This window comes from Scyliorhinus torazame, chromosome 9 (genome assembly GCF_047496885.1).
Source record: "Scyliorhinus torazame isolate Kashiwa2021f chromosome 9, sScyTor2.1, whole genome shotgun sequence".
Taxonomy (NCBI): domain Eukaryota; kingdom Metazoa; phylum Chordata; class Chondrichthyes; order Carcharhiniformes; family Scyliorhinidae; genus Scyliorhinus; species Scyliorhinus torazame.
In genome coordinates, this window is record NC_092715.1 from 186006796 (window position 1) to 186030142 (window position 23347).

At 48.0% G+C, this 23347-nt stretch overlaps 1 protein-coding gene across 10 annotated transcripts in view; it reads right to left on the minus strand.

Annotated features, from left to right (window-relative positions):
• Positions 1 to 23347, minus strand: part of rfx3 (regulatory factor X, 3 (influences HLA class II expression)) — a 667766-nt gene that overhangs the window by 22316 nt on the left and 622103 nt on the right. For all 10 annotated transcript variants that reach the window (XM_072516895.1, XM_072516900.1, XM_072516898.1 and 7 more), the window contains one exon: positions 3345 to 3553. In XM_072516895.1, coding sequence (XP_072372996.1) covers positions 3345 to 3553 — 209 coding nt within the window. The remainder of the gene's footprint in view (positions 1 to 3344; positions 3554 to 23347) is intronic.

The following is a 23347-nucleotide window of genomic DNA, read 5'->3' on the forward strand; positions in this document are numbered from 1 at the left end:
TCTATATCCTTTTTATAATAGGGCAATCAGAGCTGTATGCAGTATTCTCAAGTGTGGTTTAATAAGGTTTGATACACGTATAGCATAACTTCCCTACCTTTCAATATGATCCCTCTATGAATAAAGCCTAGTGCTTTGTATGCTTTATTTATGACCTTGATAACCTATGGTGCAACTTTTAGTGATTGATGTACTTGGATTGTGAGATCCCTTTGTTTCTCTGCCCACTGAGACCTGCAGCCTCCAAGTAATAAGTGATCTCCCTAATCTTCCTACCAAAATGTACTACCTCAGATTTATCTGCGTTGAACTTTATTTGCCAATTATTTGCCCATTCTACAGGTTTATTCCTGTAATTTATTGCAGTCATATCAAATTATTTATGAGGCTTCAGTTTATCTGTTCTTCCAAGATTTTCAGGTCTGCCTCAAGCTCTCTTTTCTATAACAGACACAGCAGAAAAATCCTTGTGATTCAAAGAAGTTAGTGCATGTGAATTGCTCTGAGAGGTTTTTAAGGCATCAGATAAGGCATTCCATGAATATTAAATGCAAATGTAAACATCGCGAGAGTCCTCAGTCTTTCCTCATAGTCAGGTAGCTCAATCCCTGTCAGGTTTTCCGTTCTGCTATGTATTATAATAATAATCGCTTATTGTCACAAGTAGGCTTCAATGAAGTTACTGTGAAAAGCCCCTAGTTGCCACATTCCGGGGCCTGTTCGGGGAGGCCGGTACGGGAATTGAACCGTGCTGCTGGCCTTGTTCTGCATTACAAGCCAGCTTTTTAGCCCATTGTGCTAAACCAACTTTTCCAAGAGACATGATGTCCTTATGCAGAAGGCTCAGCAACATTCACCTCTTGAAAGTAACTGAACATTTCAGCATTTAAATTCATTAAATCAAAATACAAATCAAAGGATAGGCTTTTATGACTGTAGTTGTAAAACTGTAGTTAGGTTCTGCAGGAACTTCCTTATGTTATTTAGACCTTCTAAGTATGAATATTCTACATTGCTAAATTTCTGCATTGGTAAATGAAATATACTTTTTAAACTTACTTTATTTTAAAAGATAAAAGAATTCTGCTGCCTGCTGATTCTGCTTCCCGGAATTCTTATTCCCTGATCCGTCCGGTCACTGCAGGTCCTCTCCCTCCTTACCCCTACTAGTTCTGGCCTGCACCCATTCAGACCCACCCTTTGATCAAACCTCCCACTCCCTCATTAACCCTTTTGCCACCAGCTACGGTATATACAAATAGGGAACTTCCTCCGACAGAAAACAGCTCCCTATTGGACAGACTTCTGACCGCGGGCGAACTAGAGGAGGGTAACTGTGTGGACATGTCCGGACAGCTATTAGAGGTGCTACGATCACCACTGGATGAGATGCGGAAGAAGTGGGAGGAAGATCTAGACATAAAGATAGGGGGAGGACTCTGGATCAAAGCACTGCACAGGGTGCACTCCACAACCTCATGCGCAGAGCTGAACCTAGCGCAGCTAAAGGTGGTGTACGGGGCGCACTTAACCAGAACACGAATGAGCGAGTTCTTCTCGGAGGTGGAGGACAAATGTGAACGGTGCCAGGGAGACCCAACCAACCACACCCATATGTTTTGGACTTGCCCGAGACTCGTCAGGTACTGATAGTTTTTTTCGAGGCCATGCCCAAGGTTGTGGGGGTGAGGGTGGAGCCATGCCCACTAGTGGTGGTTTTTGGGGTATGGGAGCAGCCAGAGCTCTTTACGGGAAGAGGAGTGGACGCCCTAGCCTTTACCTCTCTTATCGCCTGCTGAAGATTCCTGCTCATCTGCAGATCAGCAGCATCAACCATGGCCACAGACTGGCTGTCTGACTTGGTAAAGATTCTCAAATTGGACTAAATAAAATATGCCATCTGGAGATCGGAGGAAGACTTACACAACACGTGGAAGCTATTCACCAGCCTGTTCTGAGACCTGTCCGTGATCAAAAACCAATTAAGCGGGGGGAGGGGGAGAGAATTCCCAATCAGACAACGGAGGGAGAAAAGAAAGGGGGGGGGGGGGGGGAAGTGGGAGGAGGGGAGAGGTTAGGGAGGGGGGAAAAGAGGGAGGGCAAGATGCCAAGGAAAACACAGGACAAGCAGGGCAGGGGAGCCAGAAGGGACAAAGGGTGAGGGCACACATGGGGTGACCATAGCACTAACACCAAAGCACGCCCAGCCAATGCCAAAATGCCCATTGGTAAGTTCTAGCACCAGGAGGCAGCAGGGATATAAGTCAAACAGTACAGTTGTGTCAACTGACCTACAGGGGGCTCAAAAACAGCCCCTCCCCCCATACCTGTACCTAGATTATTTTTATTGAATGTATAAATGTTTGTTTGTCCATCATTCTTTCCTTTATGTATATTGTCATAATATACACCAGTATATCATGGTGCAGACACACACTGATGGACACACAGTGGGACCAATCAACATGCACAACACCGCAGCCAATCACCAGTTAGAGCACACGCACTTTAAAGACAGGGTGCATCAGAGTTCCTGCTCATTCGAGTTGCAGCTAGCGAGGAGGACAGAGCTCACAGCCTGCAACACAGACATTCACCACGTGCTGAGTGCATCGACTGGTTAGGACAAGGCAGAGGTCTTTAGTTAAAGCTAGTATCGTATTAACCCACAGTCTAAGTATGTTTAAACAGTTAATGATTCAATAAAATAGTGTTGCACTATTTCAAGTGTTGGTGACCTGTATGTGATCCAGAACACCCAACACATCTACCCATCTTGTAGATTCCTGTTTCTCTTTTTTTTTAATGATGTGTTACCCATGGCAAATGTTACTATAAATAATTGTAAAACCAATAAATTTTTAAATGTATATATTTAATAGATCATACAGCATCTAATTATGACAGTTGAAGTTGGCAAGATCTTTTATACCTGTCAAATGGTTAACAACTCCACAAGAGGCTTCTTCTCTGAGCTTCCTGAACTACATCTTCAAAACGGGCTGACTCCATAAAAATGGTGTGAGATCTAAAGGCCCACCACTGCAATGGAGTAGGCAAGGGCAGGGCTGCTGAGTCCAGGTTCGCTACCTGCGCACTTATGCCAGGGCCATAAAAGTCCTGTTAAATCTCCAACCCCAGCCCTCCAAATAGCTTCCAACGCAAGCAGAGGCATGAATATCCGGGTCAATGCGAAGGCGGCAGATGGTGTATGTCTGAAAATATGTGCAACCTCTACTTTGCACCCATCTCAGATGACATGTCTAATATAACCTTGCTAATTTATTTTGCTTTTGGTCATTCATGTCTCTGTAACATTTTCTTTTTCTGCTTTCCAAACCTACCTGTAAAAGGACCACTTGAGCAGGAATTCACGGGCAGCTTTGGGAAAACTAGGACTCCCTTCGTATGGCTTCAACACCTGTGTTACCACATTATCAAGCCAAACAGCCCACTGCTCCAGGGTACTCTGTTGCTGTAGAGTCATCTTGAAGTCATGTTCCAGTCTTTGTACTGTGCTGTCATCACACTGACACACCCAGGAAGCCTGCTCCTATCAAAGCAGAAGAAACACTGAGTTTGTATGTATTATAGTCGAGAGTAGCAAACAGCTAGGCACACCTGGATGAAAAAAGCCTTAGCACTCTAGTTGTAGATGTTATCATAAAATGAAGCTGGCAAAAAAAGAGACATGTTTATATTACGCTTTTAATGACCACCGGTGTCTCAACACACTTTACAGCTAATTTGAAGTCCAGACGCAGTTAATAAAGGAACATGGCAGCCAATTTGTCCATGGCAAATTCCTACAAACAGCAATGTATTAATGACCAGATAGTCTGTTCTTGTGATGTCGATCGATGGGAAAATATTGGCGAGGACACCGACAACTCTACCTACCTGGTTCATTGCCTGAAGCAAAAACTTCCTCCTCTTGCTGCAGCAGGGCCCAACTTTGGGAAAACAGCGAAGTCTTACAGCATGATGGAGCCACACTCATGATGTCTTGAGCTAAATACTTGGGGTCAGTCTTCCACTCAATGATGAGAATGGTAGGTAATTTTTTTAAAACTATGATTTTAAACATTTGCAAGCAGTTATGCTACTTTTAGAAACTTTAAACATTTTTGGAAGTACTAAAAAATGTATAAACTTTTAAACACTGGGACAGTGGAAGAGGAGAGAGAGGCTAAGAGAGGAAGGAGACGGACAGACAGAGAGACAGGCATGACTAAGTTCTGTGACAAGTCCCTGTGGCCTTGGCTTTGCCTAAGCTTTCAGTCTGCCGAGGTCTGTTCTTCAAATAACAATGCCACCAGCTCATTTACTCAACACTGGCTTCTCAATCCCAAAGATGTCAGAAAGAGCACTTGATGGGACGGGAATAAGACAGCAAACCATCTGAGATTTTGCCGTGTCTTTCCCACCCATTAAGTACTGTTTATGACATTGGCAGAACTGAGGAGCTAGGGCGAGCTGGGGTTGGAAACAGGTTTGGATTGTGGCAGCAGTACTGAAGAGGAGCCAAGGGAAGTAAATTTCTTTTATGATCCTTTCATATTCATGACAGTAAGTCACAAAAAACTGTCCAAAGATGTGCAGGTTAGGTGGATTGGCCATGCTAAATTGCCCTTAGTGTCCAAAATTGCCCTTAGTGTTGGTTGAGTGGGGTTACTGGGTTATGGGGATAGGGTGGTGTGGGCTTGGGTAGGGTGCTCTTTCCAAGAGCCGGTGCAGACTCGATGGGCCGAATGGCCTCCTTCTGCACTGTAAATTCTATGAAATACTATGAAAAAAGTCACAAAAAACTGTGATTTTATTGCTGATACTTCAATCTTAACTAACTTGTTGGACAAAGCCCCTTGAAAATGCAAGGCCTTCTAAATGCACATGCTTTAAATTTATTTCTCACAAATTTAATCCCTCTTTGCTGATGTGCAGCTGTGATTATCAGCCCTAACTCATCGCATTTGAAGTTGCAGGGTATTGTATTGTTATATTATTCCAATATGATTTAGGAACTATATGTTTTTTTTATTTAAATATTTTTTATTCTCCTCCCTTTTTCACATTTTGTCCCAAATTTACACCCACCAACAACAAACAATAATCAGTAACAAATATGTCAATCTCCATATCAATAACGATCCCATCCTCCCACCAAACCCCAAACATTAGTCCACATATTCACACAAACAATTGACAAAAAGGAATTTGGGATCACCCATAGTCACCATTAACACACACAGCCCCCAACCCTCCCACCCACCCGCCCCAACTAATGTTCGATGTTATCCAGTTCTCGAAAGTGCATAATGAATAATGCCCATGAATTGTAGAACCCCTCCATCCTTCCCCTCAGTTCAAACTTAACCTTCTCAAGAGTCAAGAATTCCAACAGGTCCCCCCGCCACACCAGGGCACAGGGTGGAGTGGTTGCTCTCCAACCTATCAGGATCCGCCTTCGGACGATCAACAAGGTGAAGGCTACAACATCTGCCTCTGCACCCGTTTCCAACCCTGGCTGGTCCGACACCCCGAACATAGCCTCCCGGGGGCCCGGGTCCAGTTTCACGTGCACCACTTTAGAAATGACCCTAAAAACTTCCTTCCAGTAATCCTCCAAGCTTTGGACAGGACCAAAACATATGAACGTGATTAGCGGGTTCCCCCCCCCGCAACGTTCGCACACATCTTCTACTCCTTCAAAGAATCGGCTCATCCTCGCCCTCATGAGGTGTCTATGGATACCACCTTCAGCTGTATCAGCCCCAACCTCGCGCACGAGGTGGAGGCATTCACTCTCCGGAGTAACTCACACCAGAACCCCTCCTCCATATCCTTGCCCAACTCTTTCTCCCACTTTGCTCCATTCCAGTGGTACCTTCTCCTCTTCCAAAATAGCTCCGTAAACCGCCGGCACTAACCCCTTCTCCAGTCCCCCTGTCGTCCCCCTGTCATCAGCACCTCCTACAGCAATGTGGAGGCCGGCTCCACCGGGAAGCTCTGTATCTCTTTTCTGGCAAAATCCCGAACCTGCATGTATTTGAACATTTCCCCCTGCTCCAGCCCATACTTCGCTTCCAGCTCCTTCAATTCTACAAACCGACCCCGAAGAAACAAGTCTTTTCATGTATTAATCCCCTTCTCCTTCCCTTTCTGAAAATTTCCCTCCGACTTCCCTGGCTCAAATCTGTGGTTCCCCCGAATCGGCATTTCCCTTGATCCTTCCCCCAACCCGAAGTGTTGGCGAAGGTGCCTCCAAATTCTCAACGAAGCTATTATTACCGGACTCCCTGAGTATTTCCCCAGGGCCATTGGGAGCGGCGCTGTTGCTAGTGCGTTCAATCCCGACCCCCTGCAAACTCTCCTCCATTCTGACCCACTGGGAATCAGTCCCTCTGACCCAGCTCCGCACCTTCTCCACATTCGCCGCCCAGTAGTAATACATCAGGTTCGGAAGACCCAAACCCCCTTCCTGCCTTCCCCTCTGTAGCAGCACCTTTCTAACTCTGGCCACCTTCCCTCCTCATATGAGCAAAGTAATCCTTCCCTCAATTTCTCTGAAAAAAGCCTTTGGCAGGAAAATCGGCAGGCATTGAAAAATAAACAGAAATCACGGCAACACGTTCATTTTAACCGCCTGTACCCGACCTGCCAGTGACAGAGGGAGACCATCCCATCTTGCCAGATCAGCTTTCACTCTCCCCACAAAACTAGAAATGTTGTACCTGTGGAGCCCCCCTCCCCCCCACTCCGAGGCAACCTGCACCCCCAGGTACCTAAAGTGAGTCCCTGCCCTACGGAACGGCAGCCCCCCCACCCCTGCCCCCACCCCCGGCCGAGACACAACAAAATACTCACTCATGTCCAGATTTAGTTTGTACCCCGAGAAAGACCCAAACACTCGAAATAGCTCCAATATGCCCCCTATCGACACACTCGGTTCCGACACGCATAACAGCAAGTCATCGGCATATAAGGACACCCTATGCTCTATTCCACGCACCCCCCCCGCACTATTCCTTTCCATACCCCAAAACTTCTTAATGTGATGGCCAACATTCAATCTAAAGTGCAAACAGCAGGGGGGACATAGGACATCCCTGCCTAGACCCACGGTGGAGAGAAAAGTATCTCGAGCTGATGTTCTTTGTGCGGACACTCGCCCTCGGCTCCTTATCTAGTAGCTTTACCCAGTTAGGAACTAAATGTTTGTGTGTATACATATGCAAGTATTCAGAGTGTCACATTACTCACTACCGCACTGCAGTCAGGATACAGAGCAATGGAAAAGGGAAATCCAGTTCAGTAGCAATGAAGCAAACTAGTGTTCTAAATAACATTTAAATGGCTGCTGTAATTATCCAAAATGCTAAACAAATTAATATAGGCCCCCAATGAAATTCAGTATTGCTACTTCCATCTTAAATAATAATTTTTATGTCACAGAAATATCCACAAGGTGCTGTTATGATCAGGAATTATTATTTTTTTTTTTACAAGTGGCAGGATTTTACTGCCCCCACTGTTGGCGGTTTTGAAGGCAGAGAAGCTCATAAAATGCAGCATGTGGCCTGCAGCTGCCTTCCTACATGCCCCCGACATGTCTCCCATTTTACAGGTTATGGTGAGATGCTGGATGGCCAGCCTGACCTTTGGCCTATTAAAGCCCTTCTGTGTCTAATTAATAGCCACTTTAGTGCCTCATTCTGCCTCCACTGCTGTTTTGCCCACAGTAGGGGGAGGCCCATTCCAGGTAGGTAGCCTGGCAGTTTATACTACACAAAATGATATCGAACCAAGTGGGGAAACTTCCTTGGGGGCCCACTGTGCCCATCAGAGACCCCTCCCCAAGATCATACCCCCCCTCTTAAACCTCTCCCTCTGGCCTCTCAAACCTGACTCTCCATTACTCTTCCTCCCCTATCTGCTTTGAAGAGGTTTGTCAGCCAGGGCCTGCCAATACCCCACATTTATCTTGAAGTCCAGCTAAAGAACCTCTTGTTCAGGGATTGGCTATAGACCCAGCAGTGGCCACTGCTTGAACATGGCACTGCTGGGAATATAGTGTTGGCTGGCAGCTCTCCAAGGTGGGATTTCCTCCCCAGATGGGGACAGAAGTCTCACCAGGAGGCAATTAATGCCCTGCTGAGCATAAAATGGCAATGGAGCAGGTAGCTTTTGGCTCCCGACTGCCAATTTAGTCAGAGGGAATATAGCCCTGTAAAACCTGCCGCAAAATATATGTAGACTGCACAACAATTGTGTGTTTTGAAGACACTGATCAGCCAACTCAGCACAGAGCAAAAATTAATTTGGAACTTCAGGGGCGAAATTCTCAGGTATCAGCGCGATGTCCGCCGACCAGCGCCAAAAACGGCGCTAATCAGTCCGGCATCGCGCCGCCCCAAAGGTGCGGAATCCTCCGCATCTTGGGAGGCCGAGCCCTAACCTTGAGGGGCTAGGCCGGCGCCGGACTGATTTCCGCCCCGCCAGCTGGCGGAAAAGGCCTTTGGTGCCCCGCCAGCTGGCGCGGAAATGACATTGCCGGGCGGCACATGCGCGGGAGCATTAGCGGCCGCTCGCGGCATCCCTGCGCATGCGCTGTGGAGGGAGTCTCTTCCGCCTCCGTCATGGTGGAGACCGTGGCGAAGGCGGAAGGAAAAGAGTGCCCCCACGGCACAGGCCCGCCCGCGGATCGGTGGGCCCCGATCGCGAGCCAGGCCACCGTGGGGGCACCCTCTAGGGCCAGATCGCCCCGCGCCCCCCCAGGACCCCGGAGCCCGCCCGCGCCGCCTTGTCCCGCCGGTAAGAGAGGTGGTTTAATCCATGCCGGTGGGGCAGGCATTCTAGCAGCGGGACTTCGGCCCATCCGGGCCGGAGAATCACGGGGGGGGCCCGCCAACTGGCGCGGCGCGATTCCCGCCCCCGCCGAATCTCCGGTGCCGGAGAATTCGGCAACCGGCGGGGCAGGATTCACGCCAGCCCCCGGCGATTCTCCGACCCGGCGGGGGGTCGGAGAATCTTGCCCCAGGACTATATTGCTGATTCCTGCATCAGGCAGGAACCATAGCTTACCAGGTAGGAAAGTGACCATTGCACCTATTTTGTAATAAAGAAAGACTGTAATTTTCAATCAGTTTTCTATTCCATTCCCAGTACCAAAATGATGCTAATTGAAGTCACAAATGACAACTCCTGTGATGGTTGTTGTGATATCACTTTAAGAGAAAATAGAAATGATCAAGGAACCAGGATATAAAACAGCATGTAACCAACAGCTTGTTTGTGGTGTGGCGATTGCTAATATCAGAAAAAGTAGATCTGTCTGAATGAGACTGATGAGTTTGCATAAAGGAACCAGAAATCAATGAATAGTCACTGTGGTGTATTATCCCTCCTCCATCTTTCTGCAGCCCATCTCAAATTTGACAGCGCCACCCACCTCCAAAATCCATCTTTTGCCCAGTTTACTGGGACTATACTTATTTGGGTCTGCATTTTCTTATCCAATTGTAGCCACATCTGCAGCAAGGCTTCCTCCTGATCAGCTCTTCATTCTCATTTACATGTTGGGCGAAATTCTCCATTTGGGAGACTGCGGGCAGGGTTTTCCCAAAAGGGAACAAAGTCCCCTAGTGAGTGCATTTAGCAGGTTGTTTCCAGGTGCTCGCAGTGCCGAGAACACATGGCTATTCAACGCGGCTCGTATTGTATAAGGGGCCTGAATGGGGAACGAGCGGCTGAGGCCGCACATAGCCCCGTTTTGTATAGTGGGGAGCTCGGCTCGCCGGAGCTCCCTCGTGTAGCGAGAGATCAGGATGCCATTTTTAAATGGCAACCCAATCTCCGAGGCCCTAGAAATGATCCCTGACCTTCTCCCACCCCGCCCACCCACCCACCCCGTGCAAACACACTGTGGGAGGGTGCTCGGCCCCGCACCACCCACAAGATCCATGCTGGGCATCCATGGCCTGATCGCAAGTGCACAAATGCCCGCTTTGCACCTTGACAGTCCCAACCTGGTAGTGCCACTGGTGGCATTGCCAAGGTGCCAGGCTGGCATTGACAGGGTGGCCAGGTGGCACCAGCAGTGCCAGGGCACCTTCCTGCTCAAAGGGCAGGCAGCTGGGGTCATCGATACCCTGGGTGCCCCCCAGGAGTGCTGTTCCACCAGGTACCCGTTTGTCTCAGAGGCGAAGGGGATGAATCACAAAGCCTCCGGTACCTCGGGAATCTGTACATTAGAGTGAGGCTTGCTGCTTCGCCTAATATGCAGATTTTCCAAAAGGTGATCCCACCCACAATGGGCGGGATTTACATCGCAACATCTCGTGAGACCGCGTTGAATCTCATGAGGAGGTGCAAGCCGGGTAGATCCTGGGAATGGGATCTCCTGGCTTTCATCGGCCATGCTATTCTGGCACAGCATAGCCATTGGATCACGCCCTAAGTGTTGACGCCAGGACTGAATTGCGTGCAGTTCGCGTTCCCGTTTGGGGCGTTACTCGAGGTGCAATTCAGGACATGCTAATGGGCCAGCACTCTGCTACCGCAAATTCCAAAACATTCCCGGCCCAATAGGTATTCTAACCACTTGGGCCGGACTTAGCGCCAAAGAGCCTGGCAGCTGGAGCCGTTTTTAAGTAGTCCACTTTCCACACACTCACTGCTGCCACCAAGATGGCTCACAGAAGACCTCCCCGCTGAGGTCGTGAGTCCAAGGTGGACCCACAGCTCCATGCCAGTAAGGAGTGGAGGGATACCCTCTTCCCCAGGGTGGGCTGTAGATTCAAGCCTGCCCTCATGAACACTGCCTGGGAGGTGGTGGCAGAGGCAGTCTAACTAGGAGGAGACAGCTGGTGTTGTGGAGGGGTGGGGTTACTGGTGAGTCCTCTGTCCTGAGATGGAAAGAGAATCACGCAGGGTTCCAAACGCTACAGTGCAGGTGACCTCTGGTTGGGGTGAGCTCCTCTGCAATGACGCAGCACTTCTGAGCTGTGCCAACGCCTGTGAGGCTCCTGCTTGAGCTGGGCCCTTGATGATACAGCTGGGGTATGAGGGTGTTGAGAGGGGTGGCCTGGTTGGGCTCTCAGATGACCAGAGACCTTCTAAGCATTTAAAGGACACAGGCAGCACTCAGCAGTGTGAACAGCCAGGAGCCTGTAAGTAGTACCAAACGGTGTGTTTGAAACAGAGACTGCAGCAACGGAGGTCTGACCCAGGGCACCTCGATCCCGAGGGCACACCCCAAGTCCATGGACTTGGCACAAAGTCACTACCTGCTACTGCTACTGGCCTGGGCAGCCACTCCCCAGCAAGCCAGACAGTGTTCATCGGATTTTCAGAGTTTTTATTTTTTGCCTCCCTCTCCGCAGCAATGGAGCCTAGTCTACGTTTCTCAATACGTGCAGTACTTCAGCCTGACAAAACCTCCACTTGAGAGAAGCGGAGCATCGTGGAAGGGCGGAGCCTGCTGTGTCCAACCTGCAAATCACATTTAAATGCATGTAAATGCCAGTTTTGCATGCCGCCACTGGCACAGGGGGCAAACCTAATTTTCATGACTAGGAATTGGCACCGCGGACCTTGATTTCGCCGGACCCCCAATTCTCTACCTGATTGTGGTTCCCATTTGCGGCGTCGCGAGGCGGAGAGTTTCGCCCATAGTCTGCTGCAAAATCATTTGAAAACACTTCAGCTTCCATGTGAAAGCTAATGATACCAAACTCTTACCTCACCACCTCTCACGATCTCACTTCCAAATATTGGGAAGACCAAAGTCATTATCTTCAGTTCCTACCACCAAATAATTTCCATGACACTGACTCCATCCCTCTCCCCAAGCTATTGTCTGAGGATGAACCAAACTATTCGCAATCTGGGCATCCTTTTGGGCCGCGAACTGAGCTTTTGACCCTCTATCCTTCATTACCAACACTGCCTACTTTCAACTTTGTAAGATTGCCTCACCTTAGTTTGAACCCCTCATCCATGCCTCTGTTACCTCCAGACTAGGCTGTTCCGAATTCTCTCCTAGCTGGTCTTTCATTTTGTGCCCTCCATAAACTTGGACTCATCCAAAACTAGGTTGTTTGAATCTTAACTCAAGTCCCATTCACCTATCACACCAGGTCTTGCTGGATTACAGTGGTTCCCAGTATGGTAACAGCTCGATTTTAAAATTGTCATTCTAGTTTTCAAATCCTTCCATGGTCTTACATCTCCCTATCTATTTTTTCCTCCAACCCTCCAAGATCTATTCACTCCAGTTGAACACACCTGATTTTCTTGGTTGGTTCCACCAGCAACCATACATTGATCAGCCCGATGCTTATACATAACCTATATTAGTTCCCAGTCCCCCAATTCCCATCCTCATGTTTAAATACTGGTATGGACTTGCTGCTTATAATTTTGTACTCTTCCCCCACCCCTACAATACCGCACAGTCACACTTCCAAAGTCTATTCTTTTAACGCTGTGCATCACACTCTTCATTCTATTTGTGACAGCCTACACTACCTCTCCTTTCTAAAGGTCCACCTTAATAAATACATCTCTTTGACCAAGCTTTTGGTCACAAATGCCTGTTCCCTATCTACGACTTATGCCTGAATTGCAGGCCTAAAGGGCTTAAATATTGGCGATGATCTTTGTGTCCTCACTCTCCACTGGAGTAGTACCGGATGATTGGAGGGAGGTGAATGTTGTTCCCCTGTTCAAGAAAGGGACTAGGGAAATCCCTGGGAATTACAGACCCATCAATCTTACGTCTGTGGTGAGCAAAATGTAGGAAAGGATTCTGAGAGATAGGATTTATGATTATTTAGAAAAATATACTTTGATTAAAGATAGTCAGCCAGCCCCTGTGAGGGGCAGGTCATGTCTCACAAGCCTCATTGGATTCTTTGAGGATGTGACGAGACACATTGATGAAGGTCGGGCAGTGGATGTGGTGTATATGGATTTCAGTAAGGCATTTGATAAGGTTCCTCATGGTAGGCTCATTCAGAAAGTTAGGGGGCATGGGATACAGTGAAATTTGGCTGTCTGGATACAGAATTGGCTGGCCGAAAGAAGACAGCGAGTGGTAGTGGATGGAAAGTATTCCGCCTGGAGGTCGATGACCAGTGGTGTCCCGCAAGGATCTGTTCTGGGACCTCTGCTCTTTGTGGTTTTTATAAATGACTTGGATGAGGAAGTGGAAGGGTGGGTTAGTAAGTTTGCCGGTGACACGAAAGTTGGGGGAGTTGTAGATAGTGTTGAGGGTTGTTGCAGGTTACAACAGGACAGTGACAGGCTGCAGAGCTGGGCTGAGAAGTGGCAGATGGAGTTCAACCTTGATAAACGTGAAATAATTCATTTTGGAAGGTCGAATTTGAATGCTGAATACAGGGTTAAAGGCAAGATTCTTGGAAGTGTGGAGGAAAAGAGGGATCTTGGGGTCCACGTACATAGATCCCTCAAAGTTGCCACCCAGGTTGATAGGGTTGTTAAGAAGGCATATGGTGTGTTGGCTTTCATTAACAGGGGGATTGAGTTTAAGAGCCGCGAGGTTTTGCTGCAGCTTTATAAAACCCTAGTTAGACCACACTTGGAATATTGTGTCCAGTTCTGGTCGCCTCATTATAGGAAGGATGTGGATGCTTTGGAGAGGGTACAGAGGAGATTTACCAGGATGCTGCCTGGACTGGAGGGCATGTCTTATGAAGAAAGGTTGAGGGAGTTAGGGCTTTTCTCACTAGAGTGAAGAAGGTAGAGAGGTGACTTGATAGAGGTGTACAAGGTGATGAGAGGCATGGATAGAGTGGATAGCCAGAGACTTTTCCCCAGGGTGGAAATGGCTGTCACGAGGGGACATAATTTAAAGGTGATTGGAGAAAGATATAGGGGAGATGTCAGAGGTAGGTTCTTTACACAGAGAGTAGCGGGTGTGTGGAATGCACTGCCAGCAGAGGTGGTGGAGTCAGAGTCATTAGGGACATTTAAGTGACTCTTAGACAAGCACATGGACAACAATAAATTGAAGGGGTGTAGGTTAGGTTGATCTTAGATTAGGATAAATGGTCAGCAGAACATCGTAAGCACCCCGGTGCTTGATCCTCTCGCCTCTCCACCAGGGCGGCCGCGGACTGGGTCCGCAACCGCCACACGAGAGTCCCGACAGGCCAGACGTGGTTAGAACCACGCCATCGGGAATTCGGCCGGTCGGGACCGGAGTATCGCTGGGAGGGCCTCTGGCAATAGCCCCTTGCCGCACGCGGAATTCACGCGAGAGAGATTCTCCGGTCCGGGTGCGAAGCCAGGCCCGATTTTCACGTAAACGTCGATTCTCCGCCCCCGCACCAAATGGGATTTCGGCGTGGGGCTGTGGAGAATCGAGCCCCATGTTTCAAGAAAAAAAATGTAAGCCATTTAAAAAAATTTAATAATAATAATCTTCATTGTCACAAGTAGGCTTACATTAACACTGCAATTAAGTTACTGTGAAAAGTCCCTAGTCGCCATGTTCCGGAGCCTGTTCGGGTACATGGAGGGAGAATTCAGAATGTCCAATTTACCTAACAGCACTTCTTTCGGGAGTTGTGGGAGGAAACCGGAGCACCTGGAGGAACCCTATGCAGACACCGGGAGAGTGTGCAGAATCCGCACAGGCAGTGAACCAAGCCTGGAATTGAACCTGGGACCCTGGCGCTGTGAAGCAACATTGCTAACCACTGTGCTACCATGCTGCCCTAAGTACCCAATTCCTTTTTTCCAAGTAAGGGTTAATTTAGCATGGCCAATCCACTTACCATGCACATCTTTGGGTTGTGGGGGTGAGACCCACGCAGGCATGGGGAGACTGTGCAAACTCCACATGGACAGTGACCCGGGGCTGGGATCGAACCCGTGTCCTTGGTATGGTGAGGCAGCATGGCTAACCACCCTTACACAAAATCATACTGATTCACTTCCGGTGGCGGCTATGGAGGAGTAAGTCGCACATTTGGTGGCTCTCAAAAGGTCTTTTGGACCTTTTCCCCCGACTTTTTTGTACTTTTGAGTGCTAGTTCGGAAAGCATAGGTGTGATATGGTACGAATTAAGTAATGGCATGTTGGGAAAACTGGTCAATGGGAAGACTGGTCAAAAGGTTTGATACAATATAAGAAGGGCTGAAATTACTCATTCCAACTCACCAGGCCCATGTAAAGAATGCTGCCCTAACCATTTTCAGACTAGTATGGCCGTAGGCCAACTCTGCATAACTTGAAGTTTGAAAAGATCAGCGAAGGTCGAGCCATTCCAAAACACTGGACCTCGGCAACTCCTGATAAAGCTAACTCGTCATAACCCAGGGCCGTAGGAATTTAAAACAAGATAAGTTCAGGAAGAACAAATCTATTCCGACCTTTCAATGTTCCCTCCAAGGACTAAATAATGGTATGAGTGATATGACCAAACATGGTCTGGTCTATGCTTCTGTTTGTATTTACGATCAAACTCCTGACTATACTGTTGTCGCATAATCTTGATAATGATAAATATTGAGCTAATTCTCCGCGAAAGCGCGGAACTTGTGAAAGACTCAGCAGTTTTGTTGACTGCTCTCTGACTTCCAAGTTTCAGCCATTACTGCATGCAGTTTTCGAAAATAAAGCTTGTTATTCTGTCTTAACGAGTGTGTTGAATCTTTCTACTACAGAAGTGGGAAAATATTGACTTTGACATAGGCATTCGGGTACTGACTCCAGACACAGGTGTATGGAATTAAGAAGTAGAAAGAATCGCAAACAGTTGAAGAAGTGGGCAAACAAGGGCAGTGTAGAAGCTGCTGCTGAGGACAACATGGCCGATGTCCGGACCCCGGTGCAGACAGCCCAACCAACAACGGAACATCTGTTGAAGGTCATCCAAGAGGGCTTTACTGTTTTGAAGTGGGATAGTTTAGCCCCAATTCAGAAGTCTATCGAGTGCCTTGAGCATCGGCTGAATGCACAGGATCGTACGATCGAGAAGCTGGAAAAGGCGCTGGAGGAGCAGGAGGATCACCAAACAGTGGTGGAGGCAGAGGTGGAGAGGCTGAAGGACCAGCAAAAAAGGCTCCTGGAAAAGGTGGAGAACCTGGAAAATAGGTCTCGTTGGCAGAATTTGAGAATTGTTGGTCTCCCGGAGGGGCTGAGGGAGAGGTTGCCGCAGTGTATGTGACGGGCATCGTTCCAGACGCTGTTGGGAGATGATGTCTTCCCGCGCCCGGTGGAGGTGGACAGAGCGCACAGGGCGCTGGCGAGGCAAGCGCCCCCCCCCCCCCCCCCCCCCCCCCCCCGAGCGATGGTGGTCCGGTTTCACAGGTTCCTGGACAAGGAGCGGGTGCTACAGAGGGCCAAGCGCACGCGGAGATGCCATTGGAATAACAGTGTCTTGCGCATCTACCAGGACCTGAGCGTGGAGGTGGCCAGAAGAAGGGCAGACTACAGGCAAGTCAAAGAGATTCTATTTAGAAAGCAGGTAAAGTTTGGGCTGCTGTATGTATCCGGCGCGCCTGTGGGTCACACACAAAGGACGGCATCATTACTTTGAGGAGCCTGAGGATGAAATGGACTGCCAAGAGAGAAGGGCTGGTGCCGAACTGAGGAGTTTTTGGACTTGGGTTAATAAGACACTGAGCGATGTTTACACATTTTTCTGGTGCTATGGGTTTTTCTTATTATTTTTTTCCTGGTTTTTCTGTTTCCCTCCTGTACTTGAGTTTTTGCCGGGATAAAAGAGGGGGTTTAAGGTAAGTGGTGCTGGGGGATTTTTGTTTTTGGATGGGAGGGGTTTGAAGTACCTATTATTTATTCTGTTTTATTTGATTTGCACTAGCGTTGGGGTTTTCTTTGTTTCTCGTTTTGCTTGTTTCTTTTCAGAGCAATTGCTCGAGGATGGCTGGTTTGGGGAAGTGGTGTTGATGGGCGGAGGGGGGTGGGTCAGAGGGAACAATAGGTGGGAGACTTGTTGGCACCGGAGTCAAGAGTCACCAGACTAGTTGGGTTAGCTGGTCTACGGAAGTCAGGTGGGGGGTGTGTATTTAGTTAGTTTATGGCAGGGGTTAGGTTACAGGGTGTCGTTGCTAGGGGGGGGGGGGGTGAGGGAAGGGGGGTAGTTGTTCTGCTGACGAGGGAGGGACATAGGTGCGGGATCATGGAGGAGGTCGGAGGTGGGGGCTGCCAGGAGGCCAGGGGAAGCGTGACACAGGGGCTGGGAGTGGCCCCAAGAAAGGGGATGGCTGATCGGGGGGGGGGGGGGGGGGACGTTAGAGGGTTAAACGGGCCGGTAAAGAGGGCACGGGTGTTCGCGCATCTGAAGGCGCTTAGAAGTCGATGTGATAATGCTTCAGGAGACGCATCTGAAAGTAGCTGACCAGGTCAGATTGAGGAAGGGCTGGATCAACCAGGTCTTCCACTTGGGGCTGGACACTAAAACCAGGTCAACAAACAAACAAAGCGATTTTGGTCAACAAACTGGTGCAATTTGAGGCGGGCAGCACAATCTCGGATGTGGGAGGCAGATTTGTCATGGTGAGTGGCAAGCTCGAGGGGATGAGGGTGGTCTTGATCAATGTATATGCCCCAAATTGGGACGATGTGGACTTTATAAAGAGACTGCTGGGAAAGATACCTGACCTGGACTCGCACAGGCTGATTATGGGAGGGGATTTTAACATAGTCCTTGAACCCGGCCTAGACCGGTTGTGTTCAAGAACGGGTAAGATACAGGCAATGGCGAAAGAATTGAGGGGGTTCATGGAGCAAATGGGGGGGCTGATCCATGGAGGGCAAGTCGGCCGATGGGGAGGGAGATTTTGTTCTATTCACATGTCCATAAGGTGTATTCCCGAATTGATTTTTTCATCATGAGCAGAGATTTGTTAGTGGGGGTGATGGACGTAGAATATTCGGCGATCGCTATTTCGGACCATGCCCCGCACTGCGTTGATCTGCAAGGAAAGTTTTCAGCGCCCTCATTGGAGGCTGGAGGTCGGTTTGTTGGCGGACAAGGCGGTGTGTGAGAGGGTGAGGATATGTATGCAAAACTACCTGCAGGTCAATGACACAGGGAAGTCTCAGCTGCGGTGCTCTGGGAGGCGCTGAAGGCAGTGGTGAGAGGGGAGCTGATTTTGATCAGAGCACATAGTGACTGGACGGACAGGGCAGAAATGGACTGACTGGTAAGAGAGATCATACAGATAGACAGGGGATACGCGGAGACCCCGAGGGCAAAGCTATTAAGGGAACGACGAAGGCTACAGACAGAGTTTGGGGTGTTGTCCACAGGTAAGGCTCCACATGTTTTGGGCACATCCAAAACTCAGGGGGTACTGGCAGGGGTTCGCGGATGTTATGTCCCTGGTACTGAAAACAGGGGTGGTGATGAGTCCAGAGGTGGCTATTTTTGGGGTTTTGGAGGACCCGGGAGTCCAGGGGGAGAGAGATAGCCCGGCGACGAATTCTGCTGGCATGGAGGGATTCAAAACCTCCGAAGTCGGGGGCCTGGCTATCAGATATAGCGAGCTTTCTCGGTCTGGAGAAGATTAAGTTCGCTTTGAGAGGGTCACTGTATGGGTTTGCCCGGCAACCACTTATCAACTTCTTTGCGGAAAATTAATCGTCAGCGGGGGGGGGTTAGGGTAACGTACGTTAGGGGGGTAGTTAGGCTGGTCCTTGTGGGAGGGAAGCTGGGTTTCTTGCACTATAACGATTGTTTTTTGCACGCTGTTTTATATTATTGTTGTTTATTGTGCCAAAATGTCTTAATAAAATTGTTTATCATAAAACCATATTGATTCTGCCTGATTGCCTTGAACTTATCCAAAGTGCCCTACTCTAACTTGTTAATAATTGCTTCTAATATTTTCACTGTGATAGATGCTTGGCTACCAGGCCTGTAGTTTTCTGCTTTTTGTCTTCCACCTTTTTTGAATAAATGAGTTGCATTTGCTATTTTCTAAACGAATGGAACCTTCCCTGAATTGAGGGGAATTAAAAGCGATGCATCAATCATCTCCCTAGCCACTTCTGACCTGAGGATGAATTCCATCTGGACTCCAGGATTTGCTCTTATTTGCTCCAGGGTTTTTCAAACTCAGGGTCGTGATACAGGGGTAGGTCGCGGGTGGGTGTCAGGAGGGTCGCGGAGCGACCAGTTGCGGCATTCCCGATTGTGAGAGAGGCATCCAATGGCCGCGATCGGCTTTTAAGAATGCTGGCCGCAACTGACCTTTAAATACAAACGATGCAGTCTTCCCGCAATAAGCAGTGGGAAAGAGCAAATCACGAGTGTAGCACATACACATCTGTGATTTGAGCACAAAATCATGATGAAGAGATTTCTCCATTTGTAGCTGCCAGCAAGCAAGCAACAGGACTGTGTGAAGAACTGAAGAGGGGTCATTTTGTAATAAGGAGAGGGCCAGAGTCACAAACAGGACAGGATCTCATGACTGAATCTGCTGGAGAGAACTTCTCAGGAGAGTCCAGGGAAGGACAAAATAGTGCTGTTGTGAGCTGTATGCAGAGCTCGAGGGCTTCTGGCGAACACCCAACCAAGGAAAAACTGAAGTCGGGTACAAAGCAGTCTAAAAATAATTTATTGAGGTGTGGCTTTCTTAATTGTGCCAATGCAAATCAGGGTGCAAAACCCATGTGTGTTATATGCAGGGAGGTACTGCTAAATGAAAGTTTAAAACTCTCAAAGCTTCAAAGGCATGACGGGTTTGAGGGCAAACCTGTTGAATTTTTTCAAAAGATGCAGCAAGAAGTTAAATCGTCAATTGAAGTCCTGAGCAGAAATGTAACATCGAATGATTAAGTAAGTGAGATTGTGAGCCTCAAGCAGGTTCACCTGCATTAAATGTAAGGGGTGGAATTTTCCAGTGGCCGACACTGAAATCGGGGCTTGCGATCGCATGGAGAATAGCTCCTGATGCTGAAATCGTGGCAGGCGGCATTTGATGCCGAATCGCGATGCTCTGCCCCCTTGAAAACGACTGTGATTGTGATGCACGCCGCACATAGTTGCAATCACATTCACATCTCATTAGCGGGCCCACCCGCGATGTTCCGCCTCCGATGGGCCGAGTTCCCGACGGCACGGTCCACGTGTGCTCTCAACAGTCGTGAACCTGGCGTGATGGCTGCACAGAGGGCGTACGGACAGTGTCCAGGACCGCTATATTTCGCCGACAATCATGTTGCTTGCCGGGGGCTTCTGTCAGGGCTGGGGGGAGTAGTGGGGGGTGGCCAGGAGCTGGGCTGTGGGGTTGGAGTGGACGGGGTCCAGCACAACCAGTGCCATGCTTTCGGATGTGATCGGTGGGGGTGTGTGGAGGGTGTATAGTCTCCGGGCGGCTGCAGCTTGTCAGCCCTACGCTTGTCCTTCACGAACCCGGCGATTCCCGCACCATTTTTTGTGTGTTCCACGCGGCGCCGGTGCTAGCCCCTCACCGGTTGGCCTGTATGGGTCCGGAAGGTTAGCGAGTTGGTAAAGTGGGTCCCGGGAAAAAAAAATTGAAAAACACTGATCTGCTCAGTATCACCTCCCTGCTGAATGTAACTTTTCTGAGTTCCTCCCTTCCATTTCTTAATAACAGCTATTTCTGGGATGTTACGTGTATCAACTATAGGACTGATGCAAAATACCTATTCAACTCATCTCCCTACTTTCCATCATCAGTTCCTCAGATGCACTTTCTATAGGACCAACGCTCACATTGTTAACTCTTTTCTTATTTATCTATAGAAATTTTATGATCCGTCTTCATAATTTGAGCCATCTTTCTCTCCTACTCTAATTTCCCCCTCCTTATTAATCTTTTTGTCTTTCTTTGTTGTTCTTTATATTCTGGCCAATCTTCTAACCTACCATTTGTATTTGTGTAATTATATGCTTTTTCTTTAAGTTTGATACTTTCTTTAACTTTTTAGTTAACCACGGATGGTGGATCCTCCCCTTGTAATTTTTCTTTTTCATTGGAATGTATCTATTCCATGCATTCTGAAGTATCCCCTTAAATATCTGCCAATGCAGCTCTATTGGCCTATTGTTTAATCTCATTTGCCAGTTCACTTTAACTAGTTATTTTTCATGCCCTCATAATTGACCTTATTTAAGTTTAAAATATTAGTCTTAGACGTCCTCTTTTGTGCTTCAAACTGAATGTACAATTCAATCATGTTATGATTGCAGCTGCCTAAGGATGTAGCTGTGATACAGACTGACAATTATTGGGCCTTTCTTTATATATATTCTTTCACAGGATGTGGATCTTGCTGGCAAGCCTAGGATCTGTTACCCATTCCTAATGGCCCTCGGGAAAGTGCTGCTGAGCTGTTTTCTTGAATCGCTGCAGTTCACGTGATGTAAGTACACCTGTAGTGCTTTTAGAAAGGAGGTTCCAGGAATTGGACCAATGACAACGAAGGAACGGCAAAATTGTTCCAGGTCAGGATGATGCGTGTCTTGGAGAAAAACTTGCAGGTGGCAATGATTCCGTGCAGTTGCTGCCTTTGTCCTTCTAGGTAATAGGGTTTGCAGCTTTAGAAAGTGCTGTCGAAGCAATGCATCTTGTAGATGGTAGACGCTGCTGCCACTATGTGCCGGTGGTAGAAGGAATGACTGTTTAAGGCGGTGGATGGACTGCCAATCAAATGGGTCTTTGTCCTGGATGGTGTCGAGTTTACGGAATGTTGTTGGAGATTCACCTCATCTCTTGAATTCAACTTCAAACGGATAGAGGAGAATAAAAGCAAAGTTTCATTAATTTTGCCTGCTGAATCTTTGACCCACTCTGGGAACCCTACAGATCCCCGAGAATGCAGAGCACTTTGGACAAAGTTATAAATCATGCTTTTTCTGACATCTTTACATGATGGCACCCAAGTGACAAACATTAAGAAAATTGAGCCAGAACAAGATAGACGATCAGCATGATCTAGTTGAATGGCAGAGCAGGCTTCAGGGGCTCAATGGTCTACTCCTGCTTCTATTTCCTACGTTCCATATGTTCCTATGAATATCAATCCTTCATTTATTGTAGAGTTTGGCCCACTTACATATTATTAGAGAAAACTGCAGGAAATCCGGTGGGGGCAGAGACATGACACAAGGGTCTTCCTCTTCAACTAACCTGGGAATGCAACTTTTCCAGCTGTAGTATAGCAAATAGCTATCCTTATAATAAAAGCATAATGTAGCCACTTAAAATGGCCAACTCCCGATTCAAAATGGCGAACGGCAAAGGCTGATGGGAAAGTCAGCCAACAGGACAAAAATGAGCAGCTGCAGGTTGGCTGTGTATTTACCTCTGAAAAGGCCAGACAAGATCGATACCAGCAACCATCAGCATAACAAAACACCAGTCATCTGCATACTAATGAGCAATCCCCGGGAACAATAAGCAACATTTAGACACACAAAGCAAAACCAGACTCTTCGGCGCCAGCAGAAGCCTACACAAATGGAGGTGAACGACCACCTCAAGACCGCCCATCGATCAGGGAACCGCTCCAGCATTGGAGAAAATCGAACCAAGTGATTGGGACAAAGTCCAATCACTTGGGACCAGGTACAGGGTCCGCCCCGAAAGGCGGGAAGCCCCTGGGGACTATAAGAATTGAGCCCCAAGTTCAAATCGCTCTTCTCTTGAGCTCTTCATCACCGCTTCTCCAGCTCTTCACTCTTCAGCAGCTGGTCGAAACTGTAAGTCTTACTTCAACGCTCGCTACGAGATAGGCTCTCCTAGCTATCAATCTGTACCAACTTCGAATCCCGCAGACTCAGAACCCGAACGAAAGTCCATTTGTTTCCCTGACCTGGTGGGCCAGTTCCAAGTTAAGTATAGGCCTGTTAGTTGTAGAAGTAGCTTAAACGTAGAATTTGTGCACGAGTAGTGATTACTGTGTATAATAAATGTGCTTTGATTTAAATCTTACTAATCGGTGTATTGGATTATTGATCATTACTCGGACTTGAACCATGTGGCGGTATCATAAAGATACCTGGCGACTCAAGAGCAAAGGTGAGAAAACAGAGCAATTAAACTAAGGCAAAGTTAGCAACAATAGCATCATAAAAAATTGCAGCAGCAGTAAGCCATTTGGCCCCTCATACCAGTCAATAAGGTAACGATTGATTTGATTGTGGCATTAACTCCACTTTCCTGGCTGCCCCATTACCCTCGACTCACTTTTCAATTAAAAATCTGTCTAACTCAGCCTTGATTATATTCAGTAACCCAACCTTCACTGCTCTCTCGAGAAAAAAATTCCAAACACTCATATCCCTCTGAGAGAAGAGATTCCTTCTCATCTCAGTCTTAA